We start from the raw sequence: 27,423 nt of genomic DNA, 5'->3' as shown, positions 1-27,423 counted from the left end.
GTCTTCTGTAAAGTGTCAGCATTGGGCACTTTAAGGGAGAAAAGTGCTGATGCACTGTTATGTAACTCCTACTATACCTGCTAATGAAAGGCATGTGAGAATCATGTGCAGCTAGTTAAGAATTGGGTAATATGATTGGCTAGCTGCACTATATCAACAGAGAGCCTAACTCTCATTCTCTGTGGGTTGATGAATACGGAGGACGTGCAGAGGTGTGGAGAGCTATTGTGATCAGAGGCTGTTACTCTGTCGGACTGATTGATGATGATGATGACTTGGTATGTGTAAGACTACTCTCTTGGACTGTGACTGTGTACTGCTAACTTGGATGGACTGAACTTGCTGTGTATTGACTATCTGCCTGCCTATTACTACTCTCTTTGCCTTACCCCAAATACAACTGATTCAACTGGCTTGTTGGAGTTTTTGTCTTCATAGAACTTTTACTGGTGGCTGCACTTATCAGGGCACTCATACCTGCAGAACTTCCACGCACACTGACATCGGTTATGGGCCCAGTGTGGTCTACGGGGGAGTAAGCTCTGTCTGCTGCAGCATTTTTCCAGCGTTCTACTCGTGAGTAAGACGAACAGTTTTTGGGCGTGGCACTTTGTATGTGTATAAGGCAGAACCATGGAGTCCAGCGTACATGTCTCTGGCTTCCTCATTACGAGGCTTAATGGAGACAACTACGTCACATGGTCAGAGAAAGTCACCATGCTGTTGAAGTACCAAGGGTTGTGGGAGTATGTGGTAACTCCGCCAGACTTAACAGTGTTACATGCTGCTGATGATGCAGATGTAATAGCCAAGCATTGGAGTAACGATGATAAGGCATTCTCATTAATTGGCTTAACCTTGGAAGATTCACAGCTCATCCATGTTAAAGGGTCTAATAATGCCAAGTCGTGTTGGGATGCACTGAAGGCTCTATATGTGAGAGAGAGCGTCGGGTCCCACATTTTCCTAATGAAGAAGCTCTTGAGTGCACGTTTGGAGACAGGTGAAGACATGATGACTCACCTGGAATACATGAAGCGCACTTTACTCCAACTGCAGGAAAAGGAGGTAACTTTTTCTTCCCTGCAGCAGGTGTACATAATCCTCTGTTCCCTGGACCAGAGCTATGATCAATTTGTGGCTAACCTTGATGTTGTTCCACAAGCTGAGCTCACCGTGTCCAGCATTTCCCACCGACTGCTGAATGAGGCGATGAGGAGGAGAGACGCAGCTCAATTCCATGCGGCTCCAGCCCATTCAACAAATGTTCCTGCCCGGGAGGTTCTTAAAGGGGCAGAATGCAAAGCAGCTGCAGCTAAAGCATATGCTGTACGTAAGTGCTACTTGTGTGGAAGTTGCAAGCACCTACAACGCCAGTGCGGCTTGAACAAAAGGAAACATTCTCCTGCTGTTACTAAAGGAGGTGGGTGTAATGTTATCATTAATGATTCCTCCTGCAGTAGCCAGCAATTTATGATTGACAGTGGTGCGACGGAGCACATTGCCAAGGATAGAAGGCTTTTTGAGACATTCACTCCTACACAAGGTCAGTGTGTGAAGCTCGCAAACGGGCTGTCTGCCAATGTCGCAGGGAGTGGTCTTATCAACATCCCTAGCCTTGGGAGAAAGTTACACATGCTTAATGTTCCAAGCCTGAACTATAATTTGCTTTCAGTATCAGCCTTGACTGAACAGCACTTTAAAGTTTGTTTTACAGCTACAGACTGCAACATATGTGCAGATGGTATATCTGCTAAAGCCAAGAGGAAAGGCGACCTATATTTCCTTGAGAAGGAGCGTTCAGTGCAGCATGTGAGTACAAATCACCACATGATAATTGCATACATCTCTGGCATCGCAGACTGGGGCATATCAATTTCCAGGCGGTGAAGAAGACTCTTCAAGTGGCCGGAATTACCCCCAAACCATGCGGATGTTTCATAGAATGTGAAGTATGCAAGGCTGTCAAGTCCAAAGCAGCAGCAACTATGTCTCCTAGCAAGTTTCAGACTAATGAGATACTTGACTTAGTGTTCCTCGACCTGATTGGCCCATTCCCTACGAGGAGTTTGGGCGGGGCAAGGTTCTGTTTATGCATAGAAGACCATTTTTCCCGGTATGGTTTCTGCTTCCTTCTTAGGTCTAAGGCGGAAACATTCCAGGCATTCTACAACTGGCTTCGCTTTGTGCAACGGAAGACAGGCAAAGTTCCTAAGTCTATTCTCAGTGATAATGGGTCTGAATTCTGCAATGAGAGAATGATTTCTTTGTGCAGGAGATATGGCATTGAACGTAAATGTACAGCTCCTTATAGACCCCAGCACAATGCCTTCTGCGAAAGAAGGAACCAATCCCTGTACAATATGTGTATGGCTATGTTAAAAGACAGTGATTTACCCTTGAGCTACTGGGGGGAGAGCATGATGTGTGCTTCTCATGTACTAAATTTGTCTTGGTCATCTGCTATAGGAAGGATTCCTGCAGAAGCCTGGTATGGCAAGAAGCCCTCCATAGAGTATGTAAAAATCTTTGGGATCCCTGCATACGTCCACATCCCAAAGGAGCTCAGAAGGAAGGGAAAAGACAAAGCTGAAAAGTTGTTGTTTGTTGGTTATTCTAACAATCATCGAGCTTTCAGGTTCTGCCATGCTGGAGAGAAGAAGATAACGACCAGCACGTCGGCAACTTTCCTTGAGAGATCTGTTGGCTGGCAGTGAACATCCTCGACTCTAATCCTGCCGACAGCAGAGAAACAAGAGACACCACCCATTCCTAGGAAGGGGAGGAGGAGCCCGTCGCCCAGCAACGGAGCAATCAAGGAGGAGCCGTTAACCCCTGCATCTCCAGGAGCTGGTGTTTCACAGCAGCAAATGGCAGCACAACAGACAGTGTCTGATGAATCTGCAGAACCGGTGCTTCGGAGGTCGTCACGTGAGACGAGGCCACCGGATCGCTACAGTCCAGGACAGGCATGTACTGTGATTGCAGAGCCCTCTAACTTTGAGAGTATTCAGCATTTATCACAGGAGGAACAGGCTGGATGGCACGCTGCAATGAGCTCTGAGCTAGAGTCCCTGCGTAACCTGCATGTCTATGAAGAAACCACTCTACCGCCCGGTCAGAGACTCATAGGGTGTAAATGGGTGTATAAACTCAAGCCTAGCACAGATGGTACTACTCAGTACAAGGCCAGACTTGTAGCCCAGGGATTCTTGCAAGGGGGGCAAGATTACGATGAAACTTTTGCTCCAACCCTTAAAGCCACTTCACTTTACTGTGCTCTCACTATCGCAGCAAAACAGCACTGTATGATTAGGCATCTTGATGTTAAAACAGCCTACTTGCATGCCCCATTGAGACACTGTGTGTATATGAAGAAACCACCAGGTGCCTCTGGTGACAATGATAATGACAATGATAATGCTTGTTGGTTGCTTAAGAAATCCTTGTATGGGTTAAAGCAGGCTGGATTCGAATGGAATCAGCATTTGGTAGATAACCTTAAAATGTTAGGTTATAAGCAAGGAGTTGCAGATCCCTGTGTGTTCACTAAACAGAAGGGGGAGCAACAATGCACCATCCTAATCTTTGTGGATGATTTGGCCATAATATGTAAATCTGCCAAAGTAATGAATGATACTATTGATGCTCTAAGGTCCAAATTTACTGTGAGAGATCTAGGAGAGATCAAGCAGTATGTTGGCCTAGAGATAGAAAAAGTAGATGGTGGATACAGAGTATCACAAAGGGCAAAAATATCCCATTTGCTAAAACAGTTTAAAATGGACCAGTGCAAAGGGGTGCAAAGTCCTATGTTCCCATGTAATGAGTCAGACAGCGAACAGAGTCCACTGTTCGATCAGGGGATATATCAATCCCTGATTGGCAGCTTGTCATATCTTGCTAATTGGTCCAGACCGGACATTGCCATGGCCACTAATGTATTGGCAAGAGCAATGAAAGAGCCAAGGCAAAAACATTGGCTAGCAGCTAAGCATATCTTAAGATACTTAAAGCAGACCATAGATTTAAGTCTATTCATAACTCCTACTGGAGAACTTGCCATGCTTACTTATGCAGATGCTAGTTTCGCCAACGATCCTGGTACTAGGCAATCTACTACAGGAATGGCTATTTTTCTGGGTGGCGCCCTGGTTGGGTGGCGGTCACTGAAGCAGAGACACGTGGCTCTGTCTACGTGCGAGGCAGAATACGCGGCCTTGAGCGCTATATGTACTGAACTCATATGGTTCAAGCAATTGTTGTTAGACTTTGGAATACGTCATGTCAATCCCATAATTGTGAGGGAAGACAATCAGGCTGCTATACAGTTAGCAACAACTCTTGGTGTCAAGAGTAGGTCCAAACATACTGATGTACGTTTCCATAACGTTAAGCAATGCTTGGAGGATAGACTAATCGTGCTTGAATACTGTGAAACCAATGACAATGTTGCAGACTTGTTTACAAAGGTTCAAACACATGTGAAGCATAAAGAAAGCTGTCTATCTTTAGGTCTTAAAAAATGTGAAAAGCAGTAATGTCATGCTGTAGAAATATTTTAACTATGAATGTTAAAGTTACATGCAATGTATAGCCCATGTCGTTACATAAGGGGGAGGATGTCAGCATTGGGCACTTTAAGGGAGAAAAGTGCTGATGCACTGTTATGTAACTCCTACTATACCTGCTAATGAAAGGCATGTGAGAATCATGTGCAGCTAGTTAAGAATTGGGTAATATGATTGGCTAGCTGCACTATATCAACAGAGAGCCTAACTCTCATTCTCTGTGGGTTGATGAATACGGAGGACGTGCAGAGGTGTGGAGAGCTATTGTGATCAGAGGCTGTTACTCTGTCGGACTGATTGATGATGATGACGACTTGGTATGTGTAAGACTTCTCTCTTGGACTGTGACTGTGTACTGCTAACTTGGATGGACTGAACTTGCTGTGTATTGACTATCTGCCTGCCTATTACTACTCTCTTTGCCTTACCCCAAATACAACTGATTCAACTGGCTTGTTGGAGTTTTTGTCTTCATAGAACTTTTACTGGTGGCTGCACTTATCAGGACACTCATACCTGCAGAACTTCCACGCACACTGACATAAAGTGCTACCAATTCCTGCTTTCCAGACACTGCATTGGGAGCAACGGACCCCCCTTAAGTGGAGGTAGGGAGGGATGGCAGCTTGGCAACCGTCATTGTCCTCAAGCAAAAGCCTGGTGGAACATCTCTGCTTTACAGGCCCTGCAAAATCGTAAAAGATCTCTCTGGGTCCTAGTGTCTTCTGGCAGAACATTCCACCAGGTTGGGAACAGGACTGAAAAGGTCCTGGCCCTCATTAAGGACAGCTGTACCTCTTTAGGGTCAGGGATCACCAGCAGATTCTGACCCATGGAGGATAATGCTCTTCCAGGGGTGTAGTAGAGGAGGCAGTCCTGCAGATATGGAAACCTTTGTGCGACTTACCTCGAGTGGAGCGAGACCGCCTCTTCAGTTTCGATAGCCCTGCAGCTCCTGGCAGGACATGTCAGTGTAGGTTCCATGCCTTGAAAAAAACCTTAGTAAATTAGTGGAGTTTTCAGAAGCCTCAGGTTACACCTTCACTGACTTGCTGCCAGTGGATGCCACACGAAGGCAGCCTGCATGGAGCAGGCCATGGCAGGAATTGCTTAACAGGACCCAGAAGCTGTGGGGTCGGGAAGTGGCACACAAGTCAGGGAAGGAGGCAAGCAACCCTCCAGAGGATATCGTAAGCTGGACATGAGCAGTATCCCAGTTGACCTATTCAGAGTCCTAAAACACGATGCTGTTAAAGTGATGCACTCATTATGTCAGCAAATTTGGAAAATGCAACAGTGCCCACAGGATTGGAAAAGGACAGTTTGTATTCCAATCCCAAAGAAGGGTAATGCCAAGAACATTCAAACTGTCGCATCATTGCACTCATTTCACATGCCAGCAAGGTCATGTTAAAGATCCTACAAGCTAGGCTTCAGCAGTATGTAGATCGGGAACTACCAGAAGTTCAAGCTGGGTTTCGGAGAGGTAGAGGAACTAGAGATCAAATAGCCAACATTCGCTGGATTATGAAAAAGTACAGAAGTACCAGAAAAACATCTATTTCTGCTTCATTGACTATGCTAAAGCCTTTGATTGTGTGGATCATGACAAACTGTGGCAAGTCCTTAAAGAGATGGGAGTACCAGACCACCTCACATGTCTCCTGAAAAACCTGTATAAGGGTCAAGAAGCAACTGTCAGAATGGGATATGGAACAACTGATTGGTTTAGAATAGAAAAAGAAGTTCAACAAGGATGTATATTGTCGCCCTGCTCATTTAATTTATATGCAGTTTACATCGTGTGGAATGCCAGCCTGGATGAAGCACAAGCTGGAATTAAGACTGCCAGGAAAAACATCAACAACCTCAGATATGCAGATGGCACCACTCTAATGGCAGAAAGTGAAGAGGACCTAAAGAACATCTTGTTGAGGGTGAAAGAGGAGAGCACAAAAGTAGGTTTGAAATTCAACATAAAAAAAACTAAGATCATAGCATCCAGCCCCATCACTCCTTGGCAAATAAAAGGAGAAGACATGGAAGTAGTGACAGATTTCACATCCCTGGGATCAAGATCACTGCAGATGGTGACTGTAGCCATGAAATTAAAAGACATTTGCTCCTTGGGAGGACAGCTATGGTGAACCTAGACAGCATTAAAAAGGTAGAGACATCACCCTGCCAACAAAAGTCCGTATAGTCAAAGTGATGGTATTCCCAGTAGTAATGTACTGCTGTGAGAGTTGGACCATAAGGAAGGCAGAACGCAGAAAAATAGATGCTTTTGTGGTGCTGGAGAAGACTTGAGAGTCCCTTGGACTGCAAGATCAAATCAGTCAGTCCTAAGGGAAATCAACCCAGACTGTTCCCTGGAAGGTGAGATGCTGAAACTCAAATACTTTGGCCACTAAATGAGAAGGGAGCACTTAATGAAGAAGATCCTGATGCTGGGAAAGACAGAAGGCAAAAGAAGAAGGGAACGGCAAAAGAGGAGATGGCTGGGCATTGTTACTGATGCTACTAACACGAATTTGAGCAGACTTCGGAGGATGGTGGAAGACAGGAGGGTCTGGTGTGACTTGGTCCATGGGGTCATAAAGAGTCGGACTCAACTGTGCGACTAAACAACAAACAGGAAGCCCCAATACGGTGGTCGTGCCATTTCCCCCTGAGCTGCTTAACCCATCCTCAACAGAATGGTATTTACAGGCCTGAAGATCAACTTGGATGTTCCCCTTTAGAGAACTCAGTCATTTATTAATACTTGAAGACCAACAGCACACAAAAGGATTATATTAATGTACAGATAATATAGACAACATAGATATACAATATGGAAAACACAGATATAAAATTTTTAATTGGGAAATGATACCATGCCATAGACAAAAATTTTGCAGCTGCCAGAGTAACAGTTGGATCAATATTGGCTAACTATCTTGCTACAATCTCTTGTTTTGTGGAAGAACTCCGTTTTTGGATATAGATTGTAATCCATTTATTGTGAGCCAAATTATAAAGTGCCAGATAGTGTCCAAGTCACTGGATTTACAGTCACATAGTTGCTCAGAGAGGAGCCTCATGGTGCAGAGTGGTAAACTGCAGTACTGCAGTCCAAGCTCTGCTCGCAACCTGAGTTCAATCCCAGTGGAAGCTGGGTTCAGGTAGCCGGCTCAAGGTTGACACAGCCTTTCATCCTTCCGAGGTTGGTAAAATGAGTGCCCAGCTTGCTGGGGGTAAAGTGTAGATGACTGGGGAAGGCAATGGGAAACCACCCCATAAAAGTCTGCCAAGAAAAAACATTGCTTTCTCTGCCTCTGTAAAAATTTTGATTCAAACTCTAGTCATCTGCAACCAAGACGAAGGGGACACATGAAGGGATAGTTTAGGTAAGCAGAATTATCTCTGGCATGCCATTGTCAAACCCCAGTCCTTTCTCTGCTATCTAGAACTCAACCACCAAAATAATTCTCCTCTCAGACCACAGCGGCCATTTTTTAATCCCTTATCTCCCAGCCCCCCCCCCCCTCCGCCTTGCTGATTCTGCACAAATCCCATGCCCCTACTATCTAAGGGGTAGTATAGTTTTGTCCTGATCCTTATCTCTTTGCTTTTGTATATAGTACTCACTGCTTCTCCATCTACACATTTCTCAGCTATCCAAAGGTCTCCTGATTCTGTAACAGTACAGCCCTCATCTGAAGAAGTGTGCATGCACACGAAAGCTTATGTTCTGAATAAAACTAAGTTGGTCTTAAAGGTGCAATTGACTCCTATTTTGTTCCACTACTTCAGACCAACACGGCTGCCTATTTGGATCTAGTCCTATGCAGAGTTTCTCCAGTCTAAGCCCATTGGTATCCCTAACAATACTGTATAGTACTGTGTTATAAATTACTCACTTTCTGCCAGTGATGCCTGGATATTATTCACAAATAACTTATGAGGTGCCACTTGTGTCTCCCCTATTCATATGAAACAACTTTATATTGAGTTAGACCATTAACCAGCTATCTCAGGGTCTCTTATTCTGAGTGGGTCTCCAACTAAAAATCCAGGGTTTGGATTTGGTATCTCTTTGCTACAAAACCATGTATTCCACAGTGGAGCCATATCCCATTTCTTGAAGCAGGCCTCAAAACCCACTGTTTTAGTGGAGCTGAGTCATTGAGTCTATTCCTAAAATTAAGCCTAACTACATGTAGTGGTGGTGAATAGAACAAGAATCTAGTAGCACTTTAAAGACGAACAAAATTTGTGGCAGCGTATGAGCTTTCATGAGTCACTGCTGAGTGACGCATGAAATTTTGATAGTGTTTAAGTTGCTACTGGACTCTTGCTCTTTTCTACCACTACAGACACCTTGATCTGTCTTGTAGAACTGAATAGATACCCTATAAATCCAATATCCTCCTCCTCCGTTTACCATTGTTATCCCTGTGTCAAATTTTGAGCTGTTCATATATATATATATATATATAATGTGTGTGTGTGTATGTATATGTGTGTGTATATATATATATATATATATACACACACACACACACACTGTGGCTAATAGCCACTGATGGACCTCTCCTCCATATTTTTATCTAAACCCCTCTTGAAGGTGGCTATGCTTGTGGCCGCCACCACCTCCTGTGGCAGTGAATTCCACACGTTAATCACCCTTTGGGTGTAGAAGTACTTCCTTTTATCCGTTTTAACCTGTGTGCTCAGCAATTTCATCAAATGCCCACGAGTTCTTGTATTGTGAGAAAGGGAGAAAAGTACTTCTTTCTCTACTTTCTCCATCCCATGCATTATCTTGTAAACCTCTATCATGTCACCCCGCAGTCGACGTTTCTCCAAGCTAAAGAGTCCCAAGCGTTTCAACCTTTCTTCATAGGGAAAGTGTTCCAGCCCTTTAATTATTCTAGTTGCCCTTTTCTGGACTTTCTCCAATGCTATAATATCCTTTTTGAGGTGCGGCGACCAGAACTGCACACAGTACTCCAAATGAGACCACACCGTCAATTTATACAGGGGCATTATGATACTGGCTGATTTCTTTTCAAATCCCTTCCTAATAATTCCCAGCATTGCATTGGCCTTTTTTATTGCAAATGCACACTGTCTTGACATTTTCAATGAGTTATCTACCACGACCCCAAGATCTCTCTCTTGGTAAGTCTCTGCCAGTTCACACCCCATCAACTTGTATTTGTAGCTGGGATTCTTGGCCCCAATGTGCATTACTTTGCACTTGGCCACATTAAACCTCATCTGCCACGTTGACGCCCATTCACCTAGCCTCAACAGATCCCTTTGGAGTTCCTCACAATCCTCTCTGGCTCTCACCACCCTGAACAATTTAGTGTCATCCGCAAACTTGACTACTTCACTGCTCACTCCCAACTCTGTCTTAGGGACTTACTTTTTTGTAAAGTGTTATGCATGTTCATGGTACTAAAGGAATAAATAATTAGAGATCTATTTCAGTACTACACCATTATGAATCAGTGGAAGTCAAATATGTATATCGATTATATGTACATAAATGTTAGGAAAGACAAGTTGAAAAAGTTCCGTAATTACCATCTGACAGCTATGCTTGCTGAATCTGATGATATAGCCTGATCCTGACTATGTCTACTCAGAAGTAAGCCTTACTGAAATCAATTGAGAAAGCATTGTAGGTGGTTAACAACCCTAACAGCCCAGAAGCAATTGAAGCACCTATCTATCTCTCTGAATATGGGGAACAATTATAATCTACAAAGCTTGTTATGGTGACTATTCACTGTCCGTCAGTTTAAGGTACAAAGGCTTTTTCTCTGTGTTAATGTTGATTTGATCTCCCAGTTCTTCTATGAATGCACAGCATATGATGTTATACAGTACGCTATGTTTCTGGTTCTTGACTAGCTTAGATAAAGAAGCACCTTTATTGCAAGCCTTCTTGAGCGCAAAGAAATTATAATGCTTTTCAGCTTCTTTCTGACTTTTTTCTTTTACTGGAATAATGTTGCATATTATCTGTATTTTAAATAATACAGTCACGACCTATCCAAGCTGTATTATTTATTTAATCCTATGCCACCTTGTCATGATCCTAGGCCTAGTGAGGCCTGCAGGTTCTGGGAAAGCCTGTGTTTGAGTAGCTACAGTGCCTACATTTCCCAGGATCTCTTCTGACTAGGGTTGCCAAGTCCAATTCAAGAAATATGTGGGGACTTTGGGGGTGGAGCCAGGAGCAAGGGTGTAACAAGCATAATTGAACTTCAAGGGAGTTCTGGCCATCACATTTAAAGGGACCATACATCTTTTAAATCCCTTCCCTCCATAGGAAATAATGAGAGATAGGGGCACCTTCTTTTTGGGCTCATATAATTGGACCCACTGGTCCAATCTTTTTGAAACTTGGGGGGTATTTTGGGGAGAGGTACTGGATGCTATGCTGCAAATCTGGTGCCTTAGCCTCAAAAAAACAGCCCCCCCCCCAGAGCCCCAGATACCCACGGATCAATTTTCCATTATTTCCTATGAGAATAATTCTCCATGGGGAATAATAGCGTTCCCTCCCCTTCCCCCATTTTCTCTCTCACACTCACACACACGCTGAACTGTCTCTGGTGCAAGTGGGCAGCCATTGTTGGTCTGAAGCAGTAGGACACAGCAGGAATCTCGGGTGCCTCCACAACCAGGTCTGGAAAGTACAGGGGCTACTCTGCTTTTTACACACACACACTCACTTGTCGAAAGGAAAGCAAAACAGACAGAGGGGCTGCACTCTCACGCGGTCTGCTGTTGCTAACCCTTCCCCATGAAGTACTTCCTGCTCCAATTAAAGGCACACACACATTTTAAAACTGTACCTGTTTGCAGGTCCTGCGCAAGATCTAGCCGGCCAGCTGGCTGGGGAAAGCCTGTAAAGCCCAGGAATCTCCCACTGGGACCAGGGGATTGGGAATCCTAAGGGGAAGGGAAGGGGCAAAGAGAAGCTGCTGCGATGGGGCTGAGTGGGAAGCGAAGGGAAGGGGCGAGGAGAAGCTGCTGCCATGGGGGCTGGGATGGAAGGGAAGGGGTGAGTTGAAGCTGCTGCCTTCGGGGCTGGGTGGGAGGGGAAGGGGCGAGTTGAAGCTGCTGCCATGGGGGCTGGGACGGAAGGGAAGGGGCGAGTTGAAGCTGCTGCCATGGGGCTGGGTGGGAAGGGAAGGGGTGAGCTGAAGCTGCTGCCATCGGGCTGGGTGGGAAGGGGTGAGGAGAAGCTGCTGCCATCGGGGCTGGGTGGGAAGGGAAGGGAAAGGGGCGAGTTGAAGCTGCTGCCATCGGGGCTGGGTGGGAAGGGAAGGGGTGAGGAGAAGCTGCTGCCATCGGGGTTGGGTGGGAAGGGAAGGGAAAGGGGCGAGTTGAAGCTGCTGCCATCGGGGCTGGGATGGAAAGGAAGGGGCGAGTTGAAGCTGCTGCCATCGGGGCTGGGTGGGAAGGGAAGGGCGAGTTGAAGCGGCTGCCATGGGGGCTGGGACAGAAGGGAAGGGGCGAGTTGAAGCTGCTGCCATGGGGCTGGGTGGGAAGGGAAGGGGTGAGCTGAAGCTGCTGCCATCGGGCTGGGTGGGAAGGGAAGGGGTGAGGAGAAGCTGCTGCCATCGGGGCTGGGTGGGAAGGGAAGGGAAAGGGGCGAGTTGAAGCTGCTGCCATCGGGGCTGGGATGGAAGGGAAGGGGCGAGTTGAAGCTGCTGCCATCGGGGCTGGGTGGGAAGGGAAGGGGTGAGGAGAAGCTGCTGCCATCAGGGCTGGGTGGGAAGGGAAGGGAAAGGGGCGAGTTGAAGCTGCTGCCATCGGGGCTGGGATGGAAAGGAAGGGGCGAGTTGAAGCTGCTGCCATCGGGGCTGGGTGGGAAGGGAAGGGCGAGTTGAAGCGGCTGCCATGGGGCTGGGTGGGAAGGGAAGGGGTGAGCTGAAGCTGCTGCCATCGGGCTGGGTGGGAAGGGAAGGGGTGAGGAGAAGCTGCTGCCATCGGGGCTGGGTGGGAAGGGAAGGGAAAGGGGCGAGTTGAAGCTGCTGCCATCGGGGCTGGGTGGGAAGGGAAGGGGTGAGGAGAAGCTGCTGCCATCGGGGTTGGGTGGGAAGGGAAGGGAAAGGGGCGAGTTGAAGCTGCTGCCATCGGGGCTGGGATGGAAAGGAAGGGGCGAGTTGAAGCTGCTGCCATCGGGGCTGGGTGGGAAGGGAAGGGCGAGTTGAAGCGGCTGCCATGGGGGCTGGGACAGAAGGGAAGGGGCGAGTTGAAGCTGCTGCCATGGGGCTGGGTGGGAAGGGAAGGGGTGAGCTGAAGCTGCTGCCATCGGGCTGGGTGGGAAGGGAAGGGGTGAGGAGAAGCTGCTGCCATCGGGGCTGGGTGGGAAGGGAAGGGAAAGGGGCGAGTTGAAGCTGCTGCCATCGGGGCTGGGATGGAAGGGAAGGGGCGAGTTGAAGCTGCTGCCATCGGGGCTGGGTGGGAAGGGAAGGGGTGAGGAGAAGCTGCTGCCATCAGGGCTGGGTGGGAAGGGAAGGGAAAGGGGCGAGTTGAAGCTGCTGCCATCGGGGCTGGGATGGAAAGGAAGGGGCGAGTTGAAGCTGCTGCCATCGGGGCTGGGTGGGAAGGGAAGGGCGAGTTGAAGCGGCTGCCATGGGGGCTGGGACAGAAGGGAAGGGGCGAGTTGAAGCTGCTGCCATGGGGGCTGGGTGGGAAAGGAAGGGCGAGTTGAAGCTGCTGCCATCGGGCTGGGTGGGAAGGGAAGGAGTGAGTTGAAGCTGCTGCCATCGGGGCTGGGTGGGAAGGGGAGGGCCGCCATTTTCCCCCCGCTTCCGGATTTTTGGCGAGCGGGGGAGGAGGCTCCAAATTGGGGGGTCCCCCACCCGGAGTGGGGGTTTGGGAAGCCTACTTCTGACAGATCTCCCGGGTGGGCAGCAGTTTTGGAGGGAAAACTTGTCCAGTGGAGACCAGAGGGGATGGGACCTGGGAGGAAACAATAAAAGGCTAGCTAGAGAGGGAGTGTTGTTCTCTTTGGAGAGACTGCAGTCAGGAGAGAATTCTATGTAGAAGAACTCTGGGGATTTCTTTGAAATATCTAATGCAGTCACTCACATGCTTTTGAAGAGGCAGATCACTTTTCTGTTCAAAATATGGCTTCTTCAGCAGTGTGACTTGGAAAAAAATCTAATACATCTCTTACTTGTCTATAGACCAAGTTTCATTGCATGGGCATTTCTCTTTTTCTGTTTTCATATTTTTAAAGAAATAATACTGATTTTAATTTTATGATAGGTATGATAAATGTATTGTAAAAAATTAAAATTTCATTTTGTAAAAATGTGTACATTTATTAGTCACATCCTACATGATCCCCACCTGCAGAGTAAAAAATTGCATTTTGAAGCCACACAGAACTAGGTTTGCAAAAATGTAGGATTATATTTTTATTTTAGAGGTAACTACTGCTGCAGCCCCTCCAGCTGAGACATTATGTCTGCATGTACAGACATTGCACAAAGAGCTGAAGAGTATGTGATTAATTGACGTTTCAAAAGAACACACAAAGTTTGGTTCATTGTTTTGGATTGCCAAGAGTGTCTCACAACAATGTAGCCTGTATATTCCATTTGGCTGCAGGGAGTTGGCAGTAGATTTTGGTGACGTCTTCCAAGCATCAAGTGCAAGGTGGCTTACCTGAAACTTTCCAAAAGGCAGCAAATCTCTGCAGACTTAAAAAAAAACATAATGTGAGGAGAAGGCCTTGCCATTGTCAGATGTTTCTCTGGCAACGCAAATGTTTTAGCATCAGTGGGCACAACCAAGAGGAGGGGGACAAAGTAAGGGGGAGGAATGGAAAAATACTGAGTGGTGAAAGGAAAAGAGTATCAGGCAGGTGGGTGATCAGGGGACCAAAAGAATGAGTGGTTAGGGAAGGGAAATAGAGGCAGAGAAGAAGAGCTAGAGCCAGGAGGTGAAGCTGAAGCCAATGGTGTGGCATGGGATTTCCATTTATCCATGAGTCCTTGCATATTCCCATCTTGTAGTGTATTTTTGTATTTTTAAGAGTTATTTCTAGTCATGGATCTTGTTTCCTGTGATCCATTGCAATTCTGAGTGTAATGTTTCAAAGTTCATAAGGATCAATATCATAGTCATAGTTTGTTTTCCAAATAATTAACTGACTGTGGTTCATCTGCTTTATCTGTAAAAGCTGCTGGTAGCAACAGGAAATAATTATATATGTGATCATTGTATCTTTTCTTTTGTTTTACAGAAACCATAGCCCATTAATGAGTTTTGGAGCCAGCTTTGTCAGTTTTTTGGTGAGTGCAAAGAAGTTTGGTGATTCTTGTTTCATTTCTGTAGATATATAAAATATTTAATTCAGAATATATTATTATTTTGTAGTACTAGTTTCTGAAATGCAGTGTGTTTATAAAATTTTATTTTCCTGCAAGATACCTATACATCCATTATGTCAAACACACACATACTATTTTGGTCTGGGTAGAATGTGCATTCTTTAAGACTGATTCACAAACTAGGCTGAGTGCAGATTCCATTAATATCATAGTTTTTAGATTTGAAAATATGTCTTGGGTTCATGTCCTGTCTCTTTTCTCTCTCATACATCTATTCTTACATCCAAGTTTACTTTTTTAACTCATGATTGTTTTCTAACTGTAGCTTGCAGTACATCTAAGTCAGAAAACTATAATTAATGTCTTGCCTCTAGTTTAAAGCAATATTCTGAAGTGAGTTTGTCAACTATAGTTTTCAGGCAAAGTCCAAATAATAGATTGTAGATTTGTATATTTTGATGATCTGTAGTCACAATGGAAGGAAATAGAGGAGGATGGAAATGTGTGCAAAAGTTCAGTACATCTAGACCATGGCAAAAAAAATAGCAATTTTTGGAGCAATGGAGTACTTTAATGGATGTGAAGTAGTATTAGCAAAAACACCACTACTACATCATAGACTCATCATAGAGCACATATTATGTTTTTATGTTTGACGCCTTACGGACCCTAATCGGGTGGACAAGTGGAATCAAAATGTTCTAAATAAATAAAATATATAATCTTCATCGTGGTCTCTGTGCAGTCCCACACATGGGTCCCACACAGTCCCACACATCTGGAATTGAACCCAACCTCGGAGAATTTAAAAGCTAGCCTAGGCATTATTTCTGGCGCACATTCCCTCTTGATCTGGGGAGCAGGCATCCACTACACATGCATGGAGCGAGGGGGAGGCGCTCCACCCACCCAGTTTCTTTCTAACCGCCGCTTGGAATAGTCTCACCTCGTTGCGTCTCCTCAACTTCATCTAGCCTTCTCAACCTTGTTTTGTCTTCTCGTCTAAAATCCTGCTTCTACGATGTCTTCGACTGGTATTGTAAAAAAAAAAAAGCTTTATCTTCTTCAACTATCACTTTGTCTTCCCCCCCTCCCCCGGGCGTATGGAAGGGAAGGATCCTAAAATGACTTTCAAAAAGTGTGCTCAGTGTGAGACCAAAATTCCTTCAACAGATGGACACTCCTTGTGCTTATTTTGTTTGGAGGAGGCCCACAGAACCGATACCTGTGTCCATTGTAGCCAATTCGGGAAGCAGGCCAGAAAGAATCGTGCTGCTAGACTAAAGAGCCATCTCTTAGAGTCTTCGCTGCGGCCTATGATGACCCATGCTTCTGGGTCTCAAAACTCGCCACCTTCCCTAACTCTGCAAAGGGATGTGGTTAGACTGGCAGCTTCTGTGGCATCGGCTCCCAGTAAGCCTAAGTCCGGGAAACACACCAAAAAGTCAGACGACTCCAAGAAGAAACACCGCTTGGAATCTTTGTCAAAACGACACTTGGAGTCGATATCTTCGAAACCCACATCAAAGATGGATCATCACTCGGACCCAAGAACCTTGGACCATGCCATGACCTCAAATCTGGCGACCTCCACCTCGGTCTCGATGTCAACGGCAGTGAGTTCCAGCCGAACTCTCAGTCCCTACCGACGTAATTACCAATGAGGTCATCTGCATCCGATTTAGGTCCCTGTCTATCCACAGATCCTTGCCCGAGGACATCATTGCCACAATGTATTTGGACCCGTCACCTCGACTTCGAGCTCACTGAGCCAATCTACTTGCGATGCATTCCTTCCGTGAGGTGTCAGCACCCTGTACCTTCAAGGATTCCGCTGTCTCCCCACTCCATCGGGAGTCCCCAACTCAACGGTACATTGAACAGTCTCCAAGTCGGCATAGGGATCGCTATTATTATAGCCTGTCTAGAGCCGGATCGCCGTCTCCATGTCAGCACCATCAATATTATAGACCTTCTAGGTCACCATCTCTGGAACATCGACCTCGGTACCGTAAAGAATTCCACCAACCTCGGTACTGTGAGGAAGCTTATCAGTACAGGCACCATGAACCTCAGTACCATGAAGATACAAACCATCATTTTACAAACGTCCCCGCTCAACTAGACAAGCTGACTACTGGAAACGCAAAGCTCCATCAGCTAAACAACCATTCCATCAATGACCACGGCCACAGACTACTAAAAAGACGACTCCTGTGTCAAAGCAGTCTCTTTGACTTTCTGATATCATCTCCATACCAACCACAGCATCTACTCAATCTGCAGCATCTACTCTATCCTACAAGACTGCTTCCGTTTTACCCCATCTGGGACTCTATAACATCGGATACTTGGGTTCTAAAAATCATCCAAAGGGGCTACACCAGAGTTTGATTCGCCCCTGAGGCTCCATCGCTTCATTCGTACCCCTCCATCTCTGCCTCTTCGGGAAGAGATCACCGCCTTAATAACCAAGGCAACCATAGAACCAGTTCCAACGCAATACCATTGCACGGGGTTCTATTCTTGGTACTTCCTGGTCCCAAAGAAAGATGGGGGGCAGTGCCCAATACTGGATCTACGCAAGCTCAACCGCCGTATCTGGTACAAAAAGTTCCGCATGATTACCCTGCAGTCTGTTCTCCCATTGATCCCAAAAGATCTGGATGGCATTAATAGACCTTCAAGATGCCTATTTCCATCTTACTATCAATCATTATCACAGAAGGTTCTTGAGGTTTGCTGTCGGGAACCAACACTACCAGTTCCGTGCCCTTCCCGTCGGTCTATCGACCGCACCAAGGGTCTTCATGAAGTGTATAGTGGTGGTGGTGGCAACACTTCGCCATCAAAAAGTTTCCATATATCCCTACATAGCCAATTGCTCATTGTGGCACAATCTCAAAAGCAACTTCAACAAGATATCTCCATCACTCTATCCCTTCTGTCTTCACTAGGCCTCCAAGTCAGCCTTACGAAGTCTAACCTTACTCCAACACAGGACATCCAATTCATAGGCGCATGCCTATCAACGATATCCTACAAGGCCTGCAGACAGTGTTCATCACATTCAGTCCCTGGCCACTGCCATCATATCCCACCCAACCCAGACAGCTTTCATATTTCAACGCATGCTGGGACTTATGGCTGCCACGACCTCTGTCCTATGCTTCACTAGACTCTGCATGCGACCTCTACAATTATGGTTCATATGAATGTTCCACCCGCATTGACAACACCAAATGACTTTACTCACTGTTCCACACCACATTCTTCCAGTGCTAGAATGGTGGACTCTGAAACGTCATCTTCTGGGGGGAATGCCATTCATAAAATCACCCCTGTCAGCCGTTGTCATGACAGATGCCTCAAGGTGGGGTTGGGGAGCCCACTTCAGTGTGCCAACAGTACAAGGGCAACGGACGACTTACGAAAAATCACTCCATATCAACTGCCTGGAACTATTGGCGGTCCACAGAGCACTCAAGTCCTTCCTACCATCTCTTCACAGTCTGCACATCCAGGTCACCTCAGACAAAGTGGCAACTGTGTTTTATATCAACCGTCAAGGGGGCACTGTGTCTATTCGCCTATGTAAGCGAGCTCTAACCCTTTGGCATTGGAGCATTGCTCACAACATATTCCTAACAGCCGTACACCTACCAGGAATTCAAAATACCCAAGCTGATGCGCTAAGTTGCCACCTTGTGAACGATCATGAATGGACCCTCCACCGCTACTACCTCCAACCAGTTTTCAACACATTCGGAAATCAGATCATAGATGTCTTCACCTCTCCAGACGCCCAATGCCCACACTTCTATGCTCGTAGCCCTCCATCAGCGCAATCTGCGGGAGATGCCTTCCTCCATCAGTGGTCGGGACCATTACACTATCTGTTTCCACCTATTCCAATGATAACAAGAACACTTCAAAAAATCAGGTTGGATCATACCAACTGCATCCTTATCACCCCCTGGTGGCCTCGCCAGCCATGGTTCACCACACTACTACTTCTCTCCAACGGTGTGTTCCATTGCTTTCCTCAAGCATGGGACCTCATTTTTCAACAAGCCGGCAAGGTCCTACATCACAATCCGGGAATTCTACGACTGACTGCCTGGAGAATCAGTTTCTAGAATTCCCCACAGAAGTCCGTCATGTTCTTTTAAACACCAGAAAGCCGTCCACTAGGAAGTCTTATTCTCAAAAGTGGAACCGCTTTACGGAATATGCTGTTCAACACAACTTCCTTCCTTCATCCTCCACTATAGCTCAAATCCTGTCCTACACCTTGTCTCTCTCTAACTCTGGCCTAGCCTACTCTTCTATAAAAGTTCATCTGGTCGCCATTTCAGCCCTTCATCCATATATTGGAGGATGCACTGTTTTCTCTCATTCTGCTACAAAAGCCTTCCTAAAGGGCATTCTACATCTTCAACCTCCAATTCGGCAACTACAACCTTCATGGAGCTTATCTCTTGTTCTGAGCCAACTAATGAAACTTCCCTTTGAGCCAATGGCATCCATTCCATTGCATCTTTTGTCTTGGAAGACAGCACTACTAGTAGCACTCACATCTGGTAGGAGAGCCAACGATGTTTGTGCTTTCCGGACAGATCCCCCTTACACTCTCTTCCACCATGACAGAGTAATTCTACGTCCTGACCCTACTTTCCTACCTAAGATCATCTCACCTTACCATTTGGGAAGGTCAACCACTCTACCTTTCTTTTTTCAAAAACCTACTGACGCAGGGCAACGGACCCTACACAATCTTGACGTACGTCGGGCCCTTGCTTTCTATATTGAAAGGACACGTCCCTTCCGTAAAGACTCTAGACTTTTTGTGGCTTACGGAACGCACAAGCAGGGACATAAAATTTCTACTCAGAGGTTTTCAAAGTGGGTTGTAGCTGCAATTACTTTATGTTACCAATTGGCCAAACAACCCATAACTCAACACTTGTGAGCTCATTCCACTCGAGCCGTCTCCACGTCATCAGCCTTCTGTAGGGGTGTACCGATGGAGGACATCTGTGCCGCCGCAGTTTGGTCTTCTCCATCTACGTTTGCCACGTACTATGCCCTAGATGTTTGTGCTCGGTGTGATGTGTCCTTCAGGCAGGCTGAACTTCGTTTGATCTTTGACTGATACCAACTCCATACCCTGTGAGTACTGTATCTTTTGTTACTTTTTGTTACATGCTTAACATGTATTATTCTATTACAGCACCAGCACCCACCTCCGTGCACTTCAGCTTACCAGTCACCATGTGTGGGACTGCACAGAGACCACGATGAAGATAAACAGGTTGCTTACCTGTAACTGATGATCTTCGAGTGGTCATCTGTGCAGTCACACACGCCCGCCCAACCTACCCCGCTGCTGGTTTATCCTTTCCTCTATCAACAAACTTTTCTGCACAGCGGCTAGAAGAAACTGGGTGGGTGGAGCGCCTCCCTTTCACTCCAGGCATGCGCAGTGGATGCCTGCTCCCCAGATCTAGAGGGAATGCGCACCAGAAATAACGCCTAGGCTAGCTTTTAAATTCTCCGAGGTTGGGTTCGATTCCAGACAGAAACCCATGTGTGTGACTGCACAGATGACCACTCGAAGAACATCAGTTACAGGTAAGCAACCTGTTTTTCTGCCTCCTCCTGCAGGATCCTAATGTTGGTTTAGAAAGCAAGCAAATGTTATAGGGATTACAGTACAATGTTTTTTGAATTTTGAATTGCAACTGTATGCGAAGGCATCTTAAGTTACTCTTCCTTTTGCATCTTTCATTCAGAATTAGGGATCAATTTGGCATGTAAATGTGCAGAGGGGCAAGCTTGAATAAATCACAGTGTTTTGCGCTCCATGATTTCAGAACAAAGAGATAGTAAAGATTATTTTAGTCAATTATTTTTCATGCCTCATTGCCCTTCTATGTCCCTTCTGTTTTCTCTGACAATCAGCATCTGCATTTCCTTTCTAGATAATGATCATAAGGATAAGAACTGAGTTACCTCCTTTTTTTGGAAACTGCTGCTTACAAACCTCCTCCTTAGACTCTAAAGGGGCAAAGCATGTACATTCCTGGCAAAGAACACATAACACTGACTGCTATGTAGTTCACCACATAACTTTTTCACACATACACTAAAAATAACAATACTGTAATTAAGGGGTTTTTTTAATGGATTGTGGTCTATGTGGACACATTCTATGTCAGGAGGATAAACCTTTCAGTGCGTCCTCAAATATTATAATTGCTCACATTCTGGAAAAAAAAACCTTAACAGTGTCTTTTCTCTTGAATATCGCTTCCTTCCTTAAAAGATAATTGGAAAGATTTTCCAGCCTAGTTTATATGAGCTGTTTGCGAACCAGTGCAACATCCCAGCACAGCATCATTGTACCCTGAAAAGCTTCTGCTTAGTGACTGTTCTAAATATAGCTGCAGCCTTTTCCATGCCTGTGTCATTCAAACTTCCATTAGAAAAATATCAGAAAATTCACTATCTTAACATTCTCTTTTAAATAGATCCTTGGGTGATATTATCCTATTTAGAATAAAGGCATTCTTCTCATAAAGACACCTTTCTCTTTGAGGTGTAATACATAATACGTATCAAAGTGAATCTATTCAGATACCTCAGTCGCTTACATAACAGTAACTGAACGAGAATTTATGTACTTTAAGTCTCTTTGCAGCTAATAGAATATGACATTTTTTTTAGTTCAGCTGCATATAAAGCATCCAGTTATGTTGGAAGAAGCAAAGACAGGGAATCAGTTAATAATTTCTGATTTTTAGTCTTTTGACATTTTACTAATGTATACTTGCCACACTGATGAAGTGAATAGGAACCAACCCCTACATTTAATCTTCCTAACATTTTAGATCATAAAATGGCTCTGGATATTTATTTTATTTTTTCTGTGTTTATGCATTCCTAAAGCTTGTGATGTACAAGTCATTAACTTTCTATTCCTTATGTCAATAAATATGTTTAAGTGGGTTTTTTTTGTGAAATGCGAGTTGCTTAAGAATTTCTCATTGAATTATTTTTGATACCTTTTCAAAATTAATAACCAAATATGAATATTCTGCATCTAAATTTGGACTTCTGCTATAGCATCATCTTCCATTGAGAACACATTGACACTGTGATGTACCTGAAGAACAAAACTATAATTCCTAGCAGACTGCATCTAATTAAAAAATGCAGCACACAGTGAATAGTCCTTTTTTTCTGAGGATGGAGTACAGGCTTCTGGACTCCTTGGTTCTATTTCTACTGCCTTGGAAAATAGCTGTCTCCTGGAGCCAGTTTATGTAGCATTTGAACTACCAGAAGAATAGCTGCAAGTAGTATACATTCTATAGTAGCCTAGCCATGTTGCAGAAAAAGAAAAATACTTTAGAAACGGGCAGATTTATCAAATAATCCTATGCAGAGTAATTCCAGTCTGTCCATTGATCACAGTAGATAGACTGAAGTAAGTCATCATAGGGTTGCACTGTTCTCAAGGCATAAAATTTCATGAACTATAATCCACTTAGTCAGATGCATGAATTCTATCCTTACTGCTTAGATCTGTACTAATTCTGTATGTATGTGTTAGATTAGCTAGTTTGTGGAGCACTAAGGTCTGCGTGAGTTGTTATGAGCTTAATAGTCCCCTAATTTTAATGTGTTTTGTATATTTGTCACAAACATGATAGATGCTAAATAGCTAAGAGATTTTCTTATACAGTGCCTTTCCTTAAAAATCAGTACTCTTAGCAAGTCAGTTTGTCAGAAATCTTCACGTATGGGATTAGAAATCCAGAGAGTCACAAAATGTTTTAAATTTTATTGGTTTTAAATTGTTTTTTATAATTGTTAGCCACCCTGAATCCGCTTGCGGAGAGGGCGGGATATAAATGTAAAGTAATAATAATAATAATAACAACAACAACAAAATATAGGGTTGCCAGAACTGTGTTGAAAAATACCTGGAGACTTTGGGGGTGGATCAGGGAGAGAGTAAAGTCAGCGCCGGCTCTAGGGTGTGTAGTGCCCTAGGCAGGCTCCCTGCCCGGCCCCCCACCCTCCCTCCGCAGCACTACAATGCAGCGCTGCATTCCATTGCCCACCCCATCAGAGCACGCCGCACCGTGGCTGGGCCCTACCAGCTTCAGTACGGGCGGCATGGCATCTAATCCTTCGAAGTGCACACAGAAGAAGGCTTCTCCCCCCTCCTTCCTGGAACTGATTGCACGAGGGGGGCGGGTGAAGTGCTAGGGAGGAGGGGTGGTGGTGGCAGCAGGAGGGGGAGGCAGGCAGGCAAACTAGGCAGTTGTCGTGGGCACTGGGAGGGGTGAGCCCAATTTGGTGCATCCTCCTCCTGGAGCCCTAGGCAACTGCCTAGTTTGCCTAGTGGGCAAGCCAAGTCTGGGTGGAGTTTGAGGAGGGGAGGGGCCTCAGCATGGTACAATACCAGAGAATCCACCCTTCAAAGCAGGCATTTTCTCTTAAGGGAGCTAATCTCTCCCAGCTGGAGATCAGTTGTAAAAGAGGGAGCTCTCCAGGCCCCATACGAAGGCTGGCAACCCTAATCTCTCAGAATGTTCCCACTGTAATAAACTGAGTCCAGACACCAGGTCTACTCCCTGTGGGAATCAGCTATGGTATATGTGGTGTCCATACTTACCAAATTTGACACAGGCTACATTCAAATATCAAGATAAATCATGGCTTATAAACTGTATTTTGAGCATCCCTTTGGTTAGTTTCAAAGTCTAAATGCCCACAGGGTTTGCTAATTGGCATTAAGCTGGGTTTTCAAAGTAGTTTGTACTCATTGAATTCACCTTTCATGGCTGTCTGTTCCCAAAACAACCAGGTAGATGTCCTCCTTGCTGGGTGGAAGGAAGAAGTCAGAAAAGTGGGCAGACTGGGTTTTATGCATAAACTGGTTGTTTAAATCTGTTAGATTTATCAGTGTTCATTGCACAAACCATAGTTTAAACAAATGATGGTTTATTTTAAGCCAGTTTGGTGTAGTGGTTACGTGTGCAGACTCTTATCTGGGAGAACCGGGTTTGATTCCCCACTCCTCCACTTGCACCTGCTGGAATGGCCTTGGGTCAGCCATAGCTCTGGCAGAGGTTGTCCTTGAAAGGGCAGCAGCTGTGAGAGCCCTCTCCAGCCCCACCCACCTCACAGGGTGTTTGTTGTGGGGGAGGAAGGTAAAGGAGATTGTGAGCCGCTCTGAGACTCTTCGGAGTGGAGGGCGGGATATAAATCCAATATCTTCTTCTTCTTCTTAATACCTGAATAGAGGCCATTGGTTCATAAATGGAATTATTTTCGAGATGGTAATACATTTTAGTGAACTTCAGTGGTATGTGAAATGGTTATACAATATTCCAGTATTCCTAATTTAACAATACTAAACAGATTTAGATTATCTTGCCACTTTACAATTCAAATATTTTTCTATTTGCCTGTAGAATGCCATGATGACTTTTGAAGAAGAAAAAATGCAGTTGGCATGTGATGACTTAAAGGCCACTGAAAAACTGTGTGAGAGTGAAGAAGCAGGAGTTATAGAAACAATAAAAAATAAAATTAAAAAGAATGTAAGTATAATACTGCTAAGACATGAATGAATGTCTCCTGTGCTAGTACAGTTGCTTCTCCTGGAGGTTAACCTTGTGGGGCTGTTTGACATAAAAGAGGCTTACATCGTTGAGTTTTCAAGTTCACTTTCAGATTTAAACCATATATGGGGTTTATTGTTCTGTAGAATTTTTGGTATAATAATATCCATTACAGATATTCGCTGAAATAAGCACTAGAATTCTTCTGCCCGCTCAAGGCTCCTTCAATTTGCTTCATCCTTAGAAACCCTCTTATCTGTCATGATTGTCAGATGGAATCTCCATGTTCCGAGGCAGTGTGTCTCTGAATCCCATGCAGGCACAGTCAGGACAGGATTGTTGTCCTCAAGTTTAATTTGTATGTTTCTGTAAGTTTCTGTAAGTTTAATTTGTATGTTTCTGAGACCTAGTTGGATGAGCATAGCTGGAAAGAGAAGTTGCATTAGTGGAGACAGGTAACCTTCCCAAACCACAGACTGCATACAAGGCAAAGAAGGAATCTGATCTTCAAATATATCTCCCCCCCCCCTCTTGCCAAAACAGTTTCCAGTTCACTTAGTTTCCCCCCATTCAAATCAGACTGCCATTTTAATTTGTTAACCAAATCCTCCCCAGATTCATTCCATTTTAATTTACTTCCACACACTTTTTTTCCCTCTCTCTTAAAGAAAAATCTCAATTTTTCTCTTTCTTGATGCCTAGATATCTTGTTCCATTTGATAGCTATCTTCATGTCACTCACTGCAATTATTTTAAGTTGGTAGAGGTTTTGTGCTGTTCAACAGAGCTGTTACATCTAGTCCCCATTTTATTATTATCCATACTTGTTGAGTTGCAAGCTCATCTAGGTATTCTTTGTGGTGAATCAACAGCTGTGCCTTTGCTTGGCTATTCCTGCTAAGTAAATTCTTGCAAATCAAAATGACAGATACGGAGTTCACCTTTTGTACTTCAAAAATATTGATATATTACCATTCCAACTGGTAAAAGCTGGTCCCACATCAGCTACCACTAGCTGTTTATGTATATGAAGTCAGCACGTGTCCTCTCAAGCCAGAATGATTAATTTTGGCTAATAATTCCTCTGAAGTATCCCACTGATGCTGTTAATCTTTCCTAGTTCAGTAGACCTAGGGCCAGCATGCTGCATAGTTTATAAATAATTCAGCTCTGGCTCCCTTTGAGAACATCCTGATCTGCATTATTAACATTGGGCTTATAATGCCTATGCAGTTTGCTTAGTTTTACTGTGCCACGTATTTTGCAATGTTATAGTGTTCCAGTTCCCAGTGTGTAACTGCATTTTTATACCCCTTTCCATATCGCTTTTACACATAGCAGACTTGAGTTGATGTAATTGTCAGGTTAGGGTTAGTGTGGATATCATTAGCCTTACGTGGAACAAAAGGGGACAGTAGCCTGTTGTTCTTTGACATTTTGAAAGTTGATATGCTTTTAAAGTATATAGGGAATTACTACTTGCTTAATCCCTTGCTTTAAATACTGCTAGGATTGGTTCAGACATAATCTGAAACCATGGTCTGTTTGAACTACAGTTAAGATTAGGAAATGTGGATTTGGTTTACTGATAAATGCTCAGCTCCTGGTTTGCCTCAACAAATATGGGCTTCATTTCTTTTATGTTGTTGTCTGGAAGGGTTTTGCCAAGAAGCATGCTGGGAGTAAACTTGAGTTGGCACTCAAAGAGTCAATTATCCATCCACTATTTTTAAAAATCCCTACAAAAACGTTATTTGGTCAATTATCATGTAGATTAATCCTGGCTAGTTCCCTAATGCTGCCTTGCTGTAGAGGCCAGGATCCTGAGAGCAGCAAAGCAAGAGAAAGGACAAAAGCAATGAAACCAGCATTTAAAGCAGGGGTGACCAAACTGTGGCTCGGGAGCCGCAAGTGGCTCTTCCACACATATTGTATGACTCTCAAAGCCCCCACTACCCTACTGTCCGACTTGGAGAAGGCATATATCTCTTTAAATCACTTCTCTAAGCCACCCAGAAGTTTGGAGAATGTGATTAAAGTTAAAGTTGCTTCCTTTCCACCTATCCCTCCCTCATATATCTTCCCTCCTTTCTTCCCTCATTCCTTCCCTCCCTCCCTCCCTCTCTCCCTCCAACATCTGAAGTTTCTGTCTTGTGGCTCTCAAGCATCTGACATTCATGTCATGCAGCTCTCAGACATCTGACATTTATTCTGTGTGAATCTTATGTTAAGCAATTTTGACCACCCCTGATTTAAAGGATCTCTGGGATCTTCTGGAAGCTGAACCCTGGTCCCACAAACTATAGTTAAAAGAAACCATGGCTTTGCATGATGCTGTGAAGCAGATCTTGGGGTTGTTTTTGCAGGGAAGCCTCCTATATCACAGTTAATTAGGTGATATCCAATGCTTCACATTACTGTTTATTATTCTACCAAATGATAAAGCAGTGATGTCAAAGTAAGTTTGTTCTCTGCCTTACACCCAGAAGAGTACACTTGGGACATGTATTTATTATGAGAACTTATGTGTTTTCTGTTCTGTCTAGGTGTCCATGAGTAGCATTTTTTATCTGCCTTCATACTGTAGTGATGTAAGAGGGCTATTTTGTGTATATATACATTTGTGGTAATGAATGGTCTTCTTTACTAGAACAGAAGGCAAAAGGGATGTATTTATGTGTCATTTCTTGTTTTCTTGTCATGGTCTTCATCATTGTACATTGGGATTTGAACATTACAATGTATGCATCTACAACAGATGGGAAACATACAATGTTTGCAGTTTCCAAACAGACATAATTTATCATACTACATTAGAAACCAGTATTGCTGCAGTGCAGTGCTATAATTTCT

At 44.6% G+C, this 27,423-nt stretch overlaps 1 protein-coding gene across 1 annotated transcript in view; it reads left to right on the top strand.

Annotated features, from left to right (window-relative positions):
- Window positions 1-27,423, top strand: part of TTC39C (tetratricopeptide repeat domain 39C) — a 97,657-nt gene that overhangs the window by 35,924 nt on the left and 34,310 nt on the right. Inside the window, exons 2-3 of the mRNA XM_060243895.1 lie at window positions 14,842-14,890; window positions 24,421-24,549. Coding sequence (XP_060099878.1) covers window positions 14,842-14,890; window positions 24,421-24,549 — 178 coding nt within the window. The remainder of the gene's footprint in view (window positions 1-14,841; window positions 14,891-24,420; window positions 24,550-27,423) is intronic.

The sequence above is a fragment of the Heteronotia binoei genome, chromosome 7 (genome assembly GCF_032191835.1).
Source record: "Heteronotia binoei isolate CCM8104 ecotype False Entrance Well chromosome 7, APGP_CSIRO_Hbin_v1, whole genome shotgun sequence".
Classification (NCBI taxonomy): Eukaryota; Metazoa; Chordata; class Lepidosauria; order Squamata; family Gekkonidae; genus Heteronotia; species Heteronotia binoei.
The sequence above is the reverse complement of the archived record's forward strand: the minus strand, read 5'-3'. Positions and strand labels throughout refer to the sequence as shown.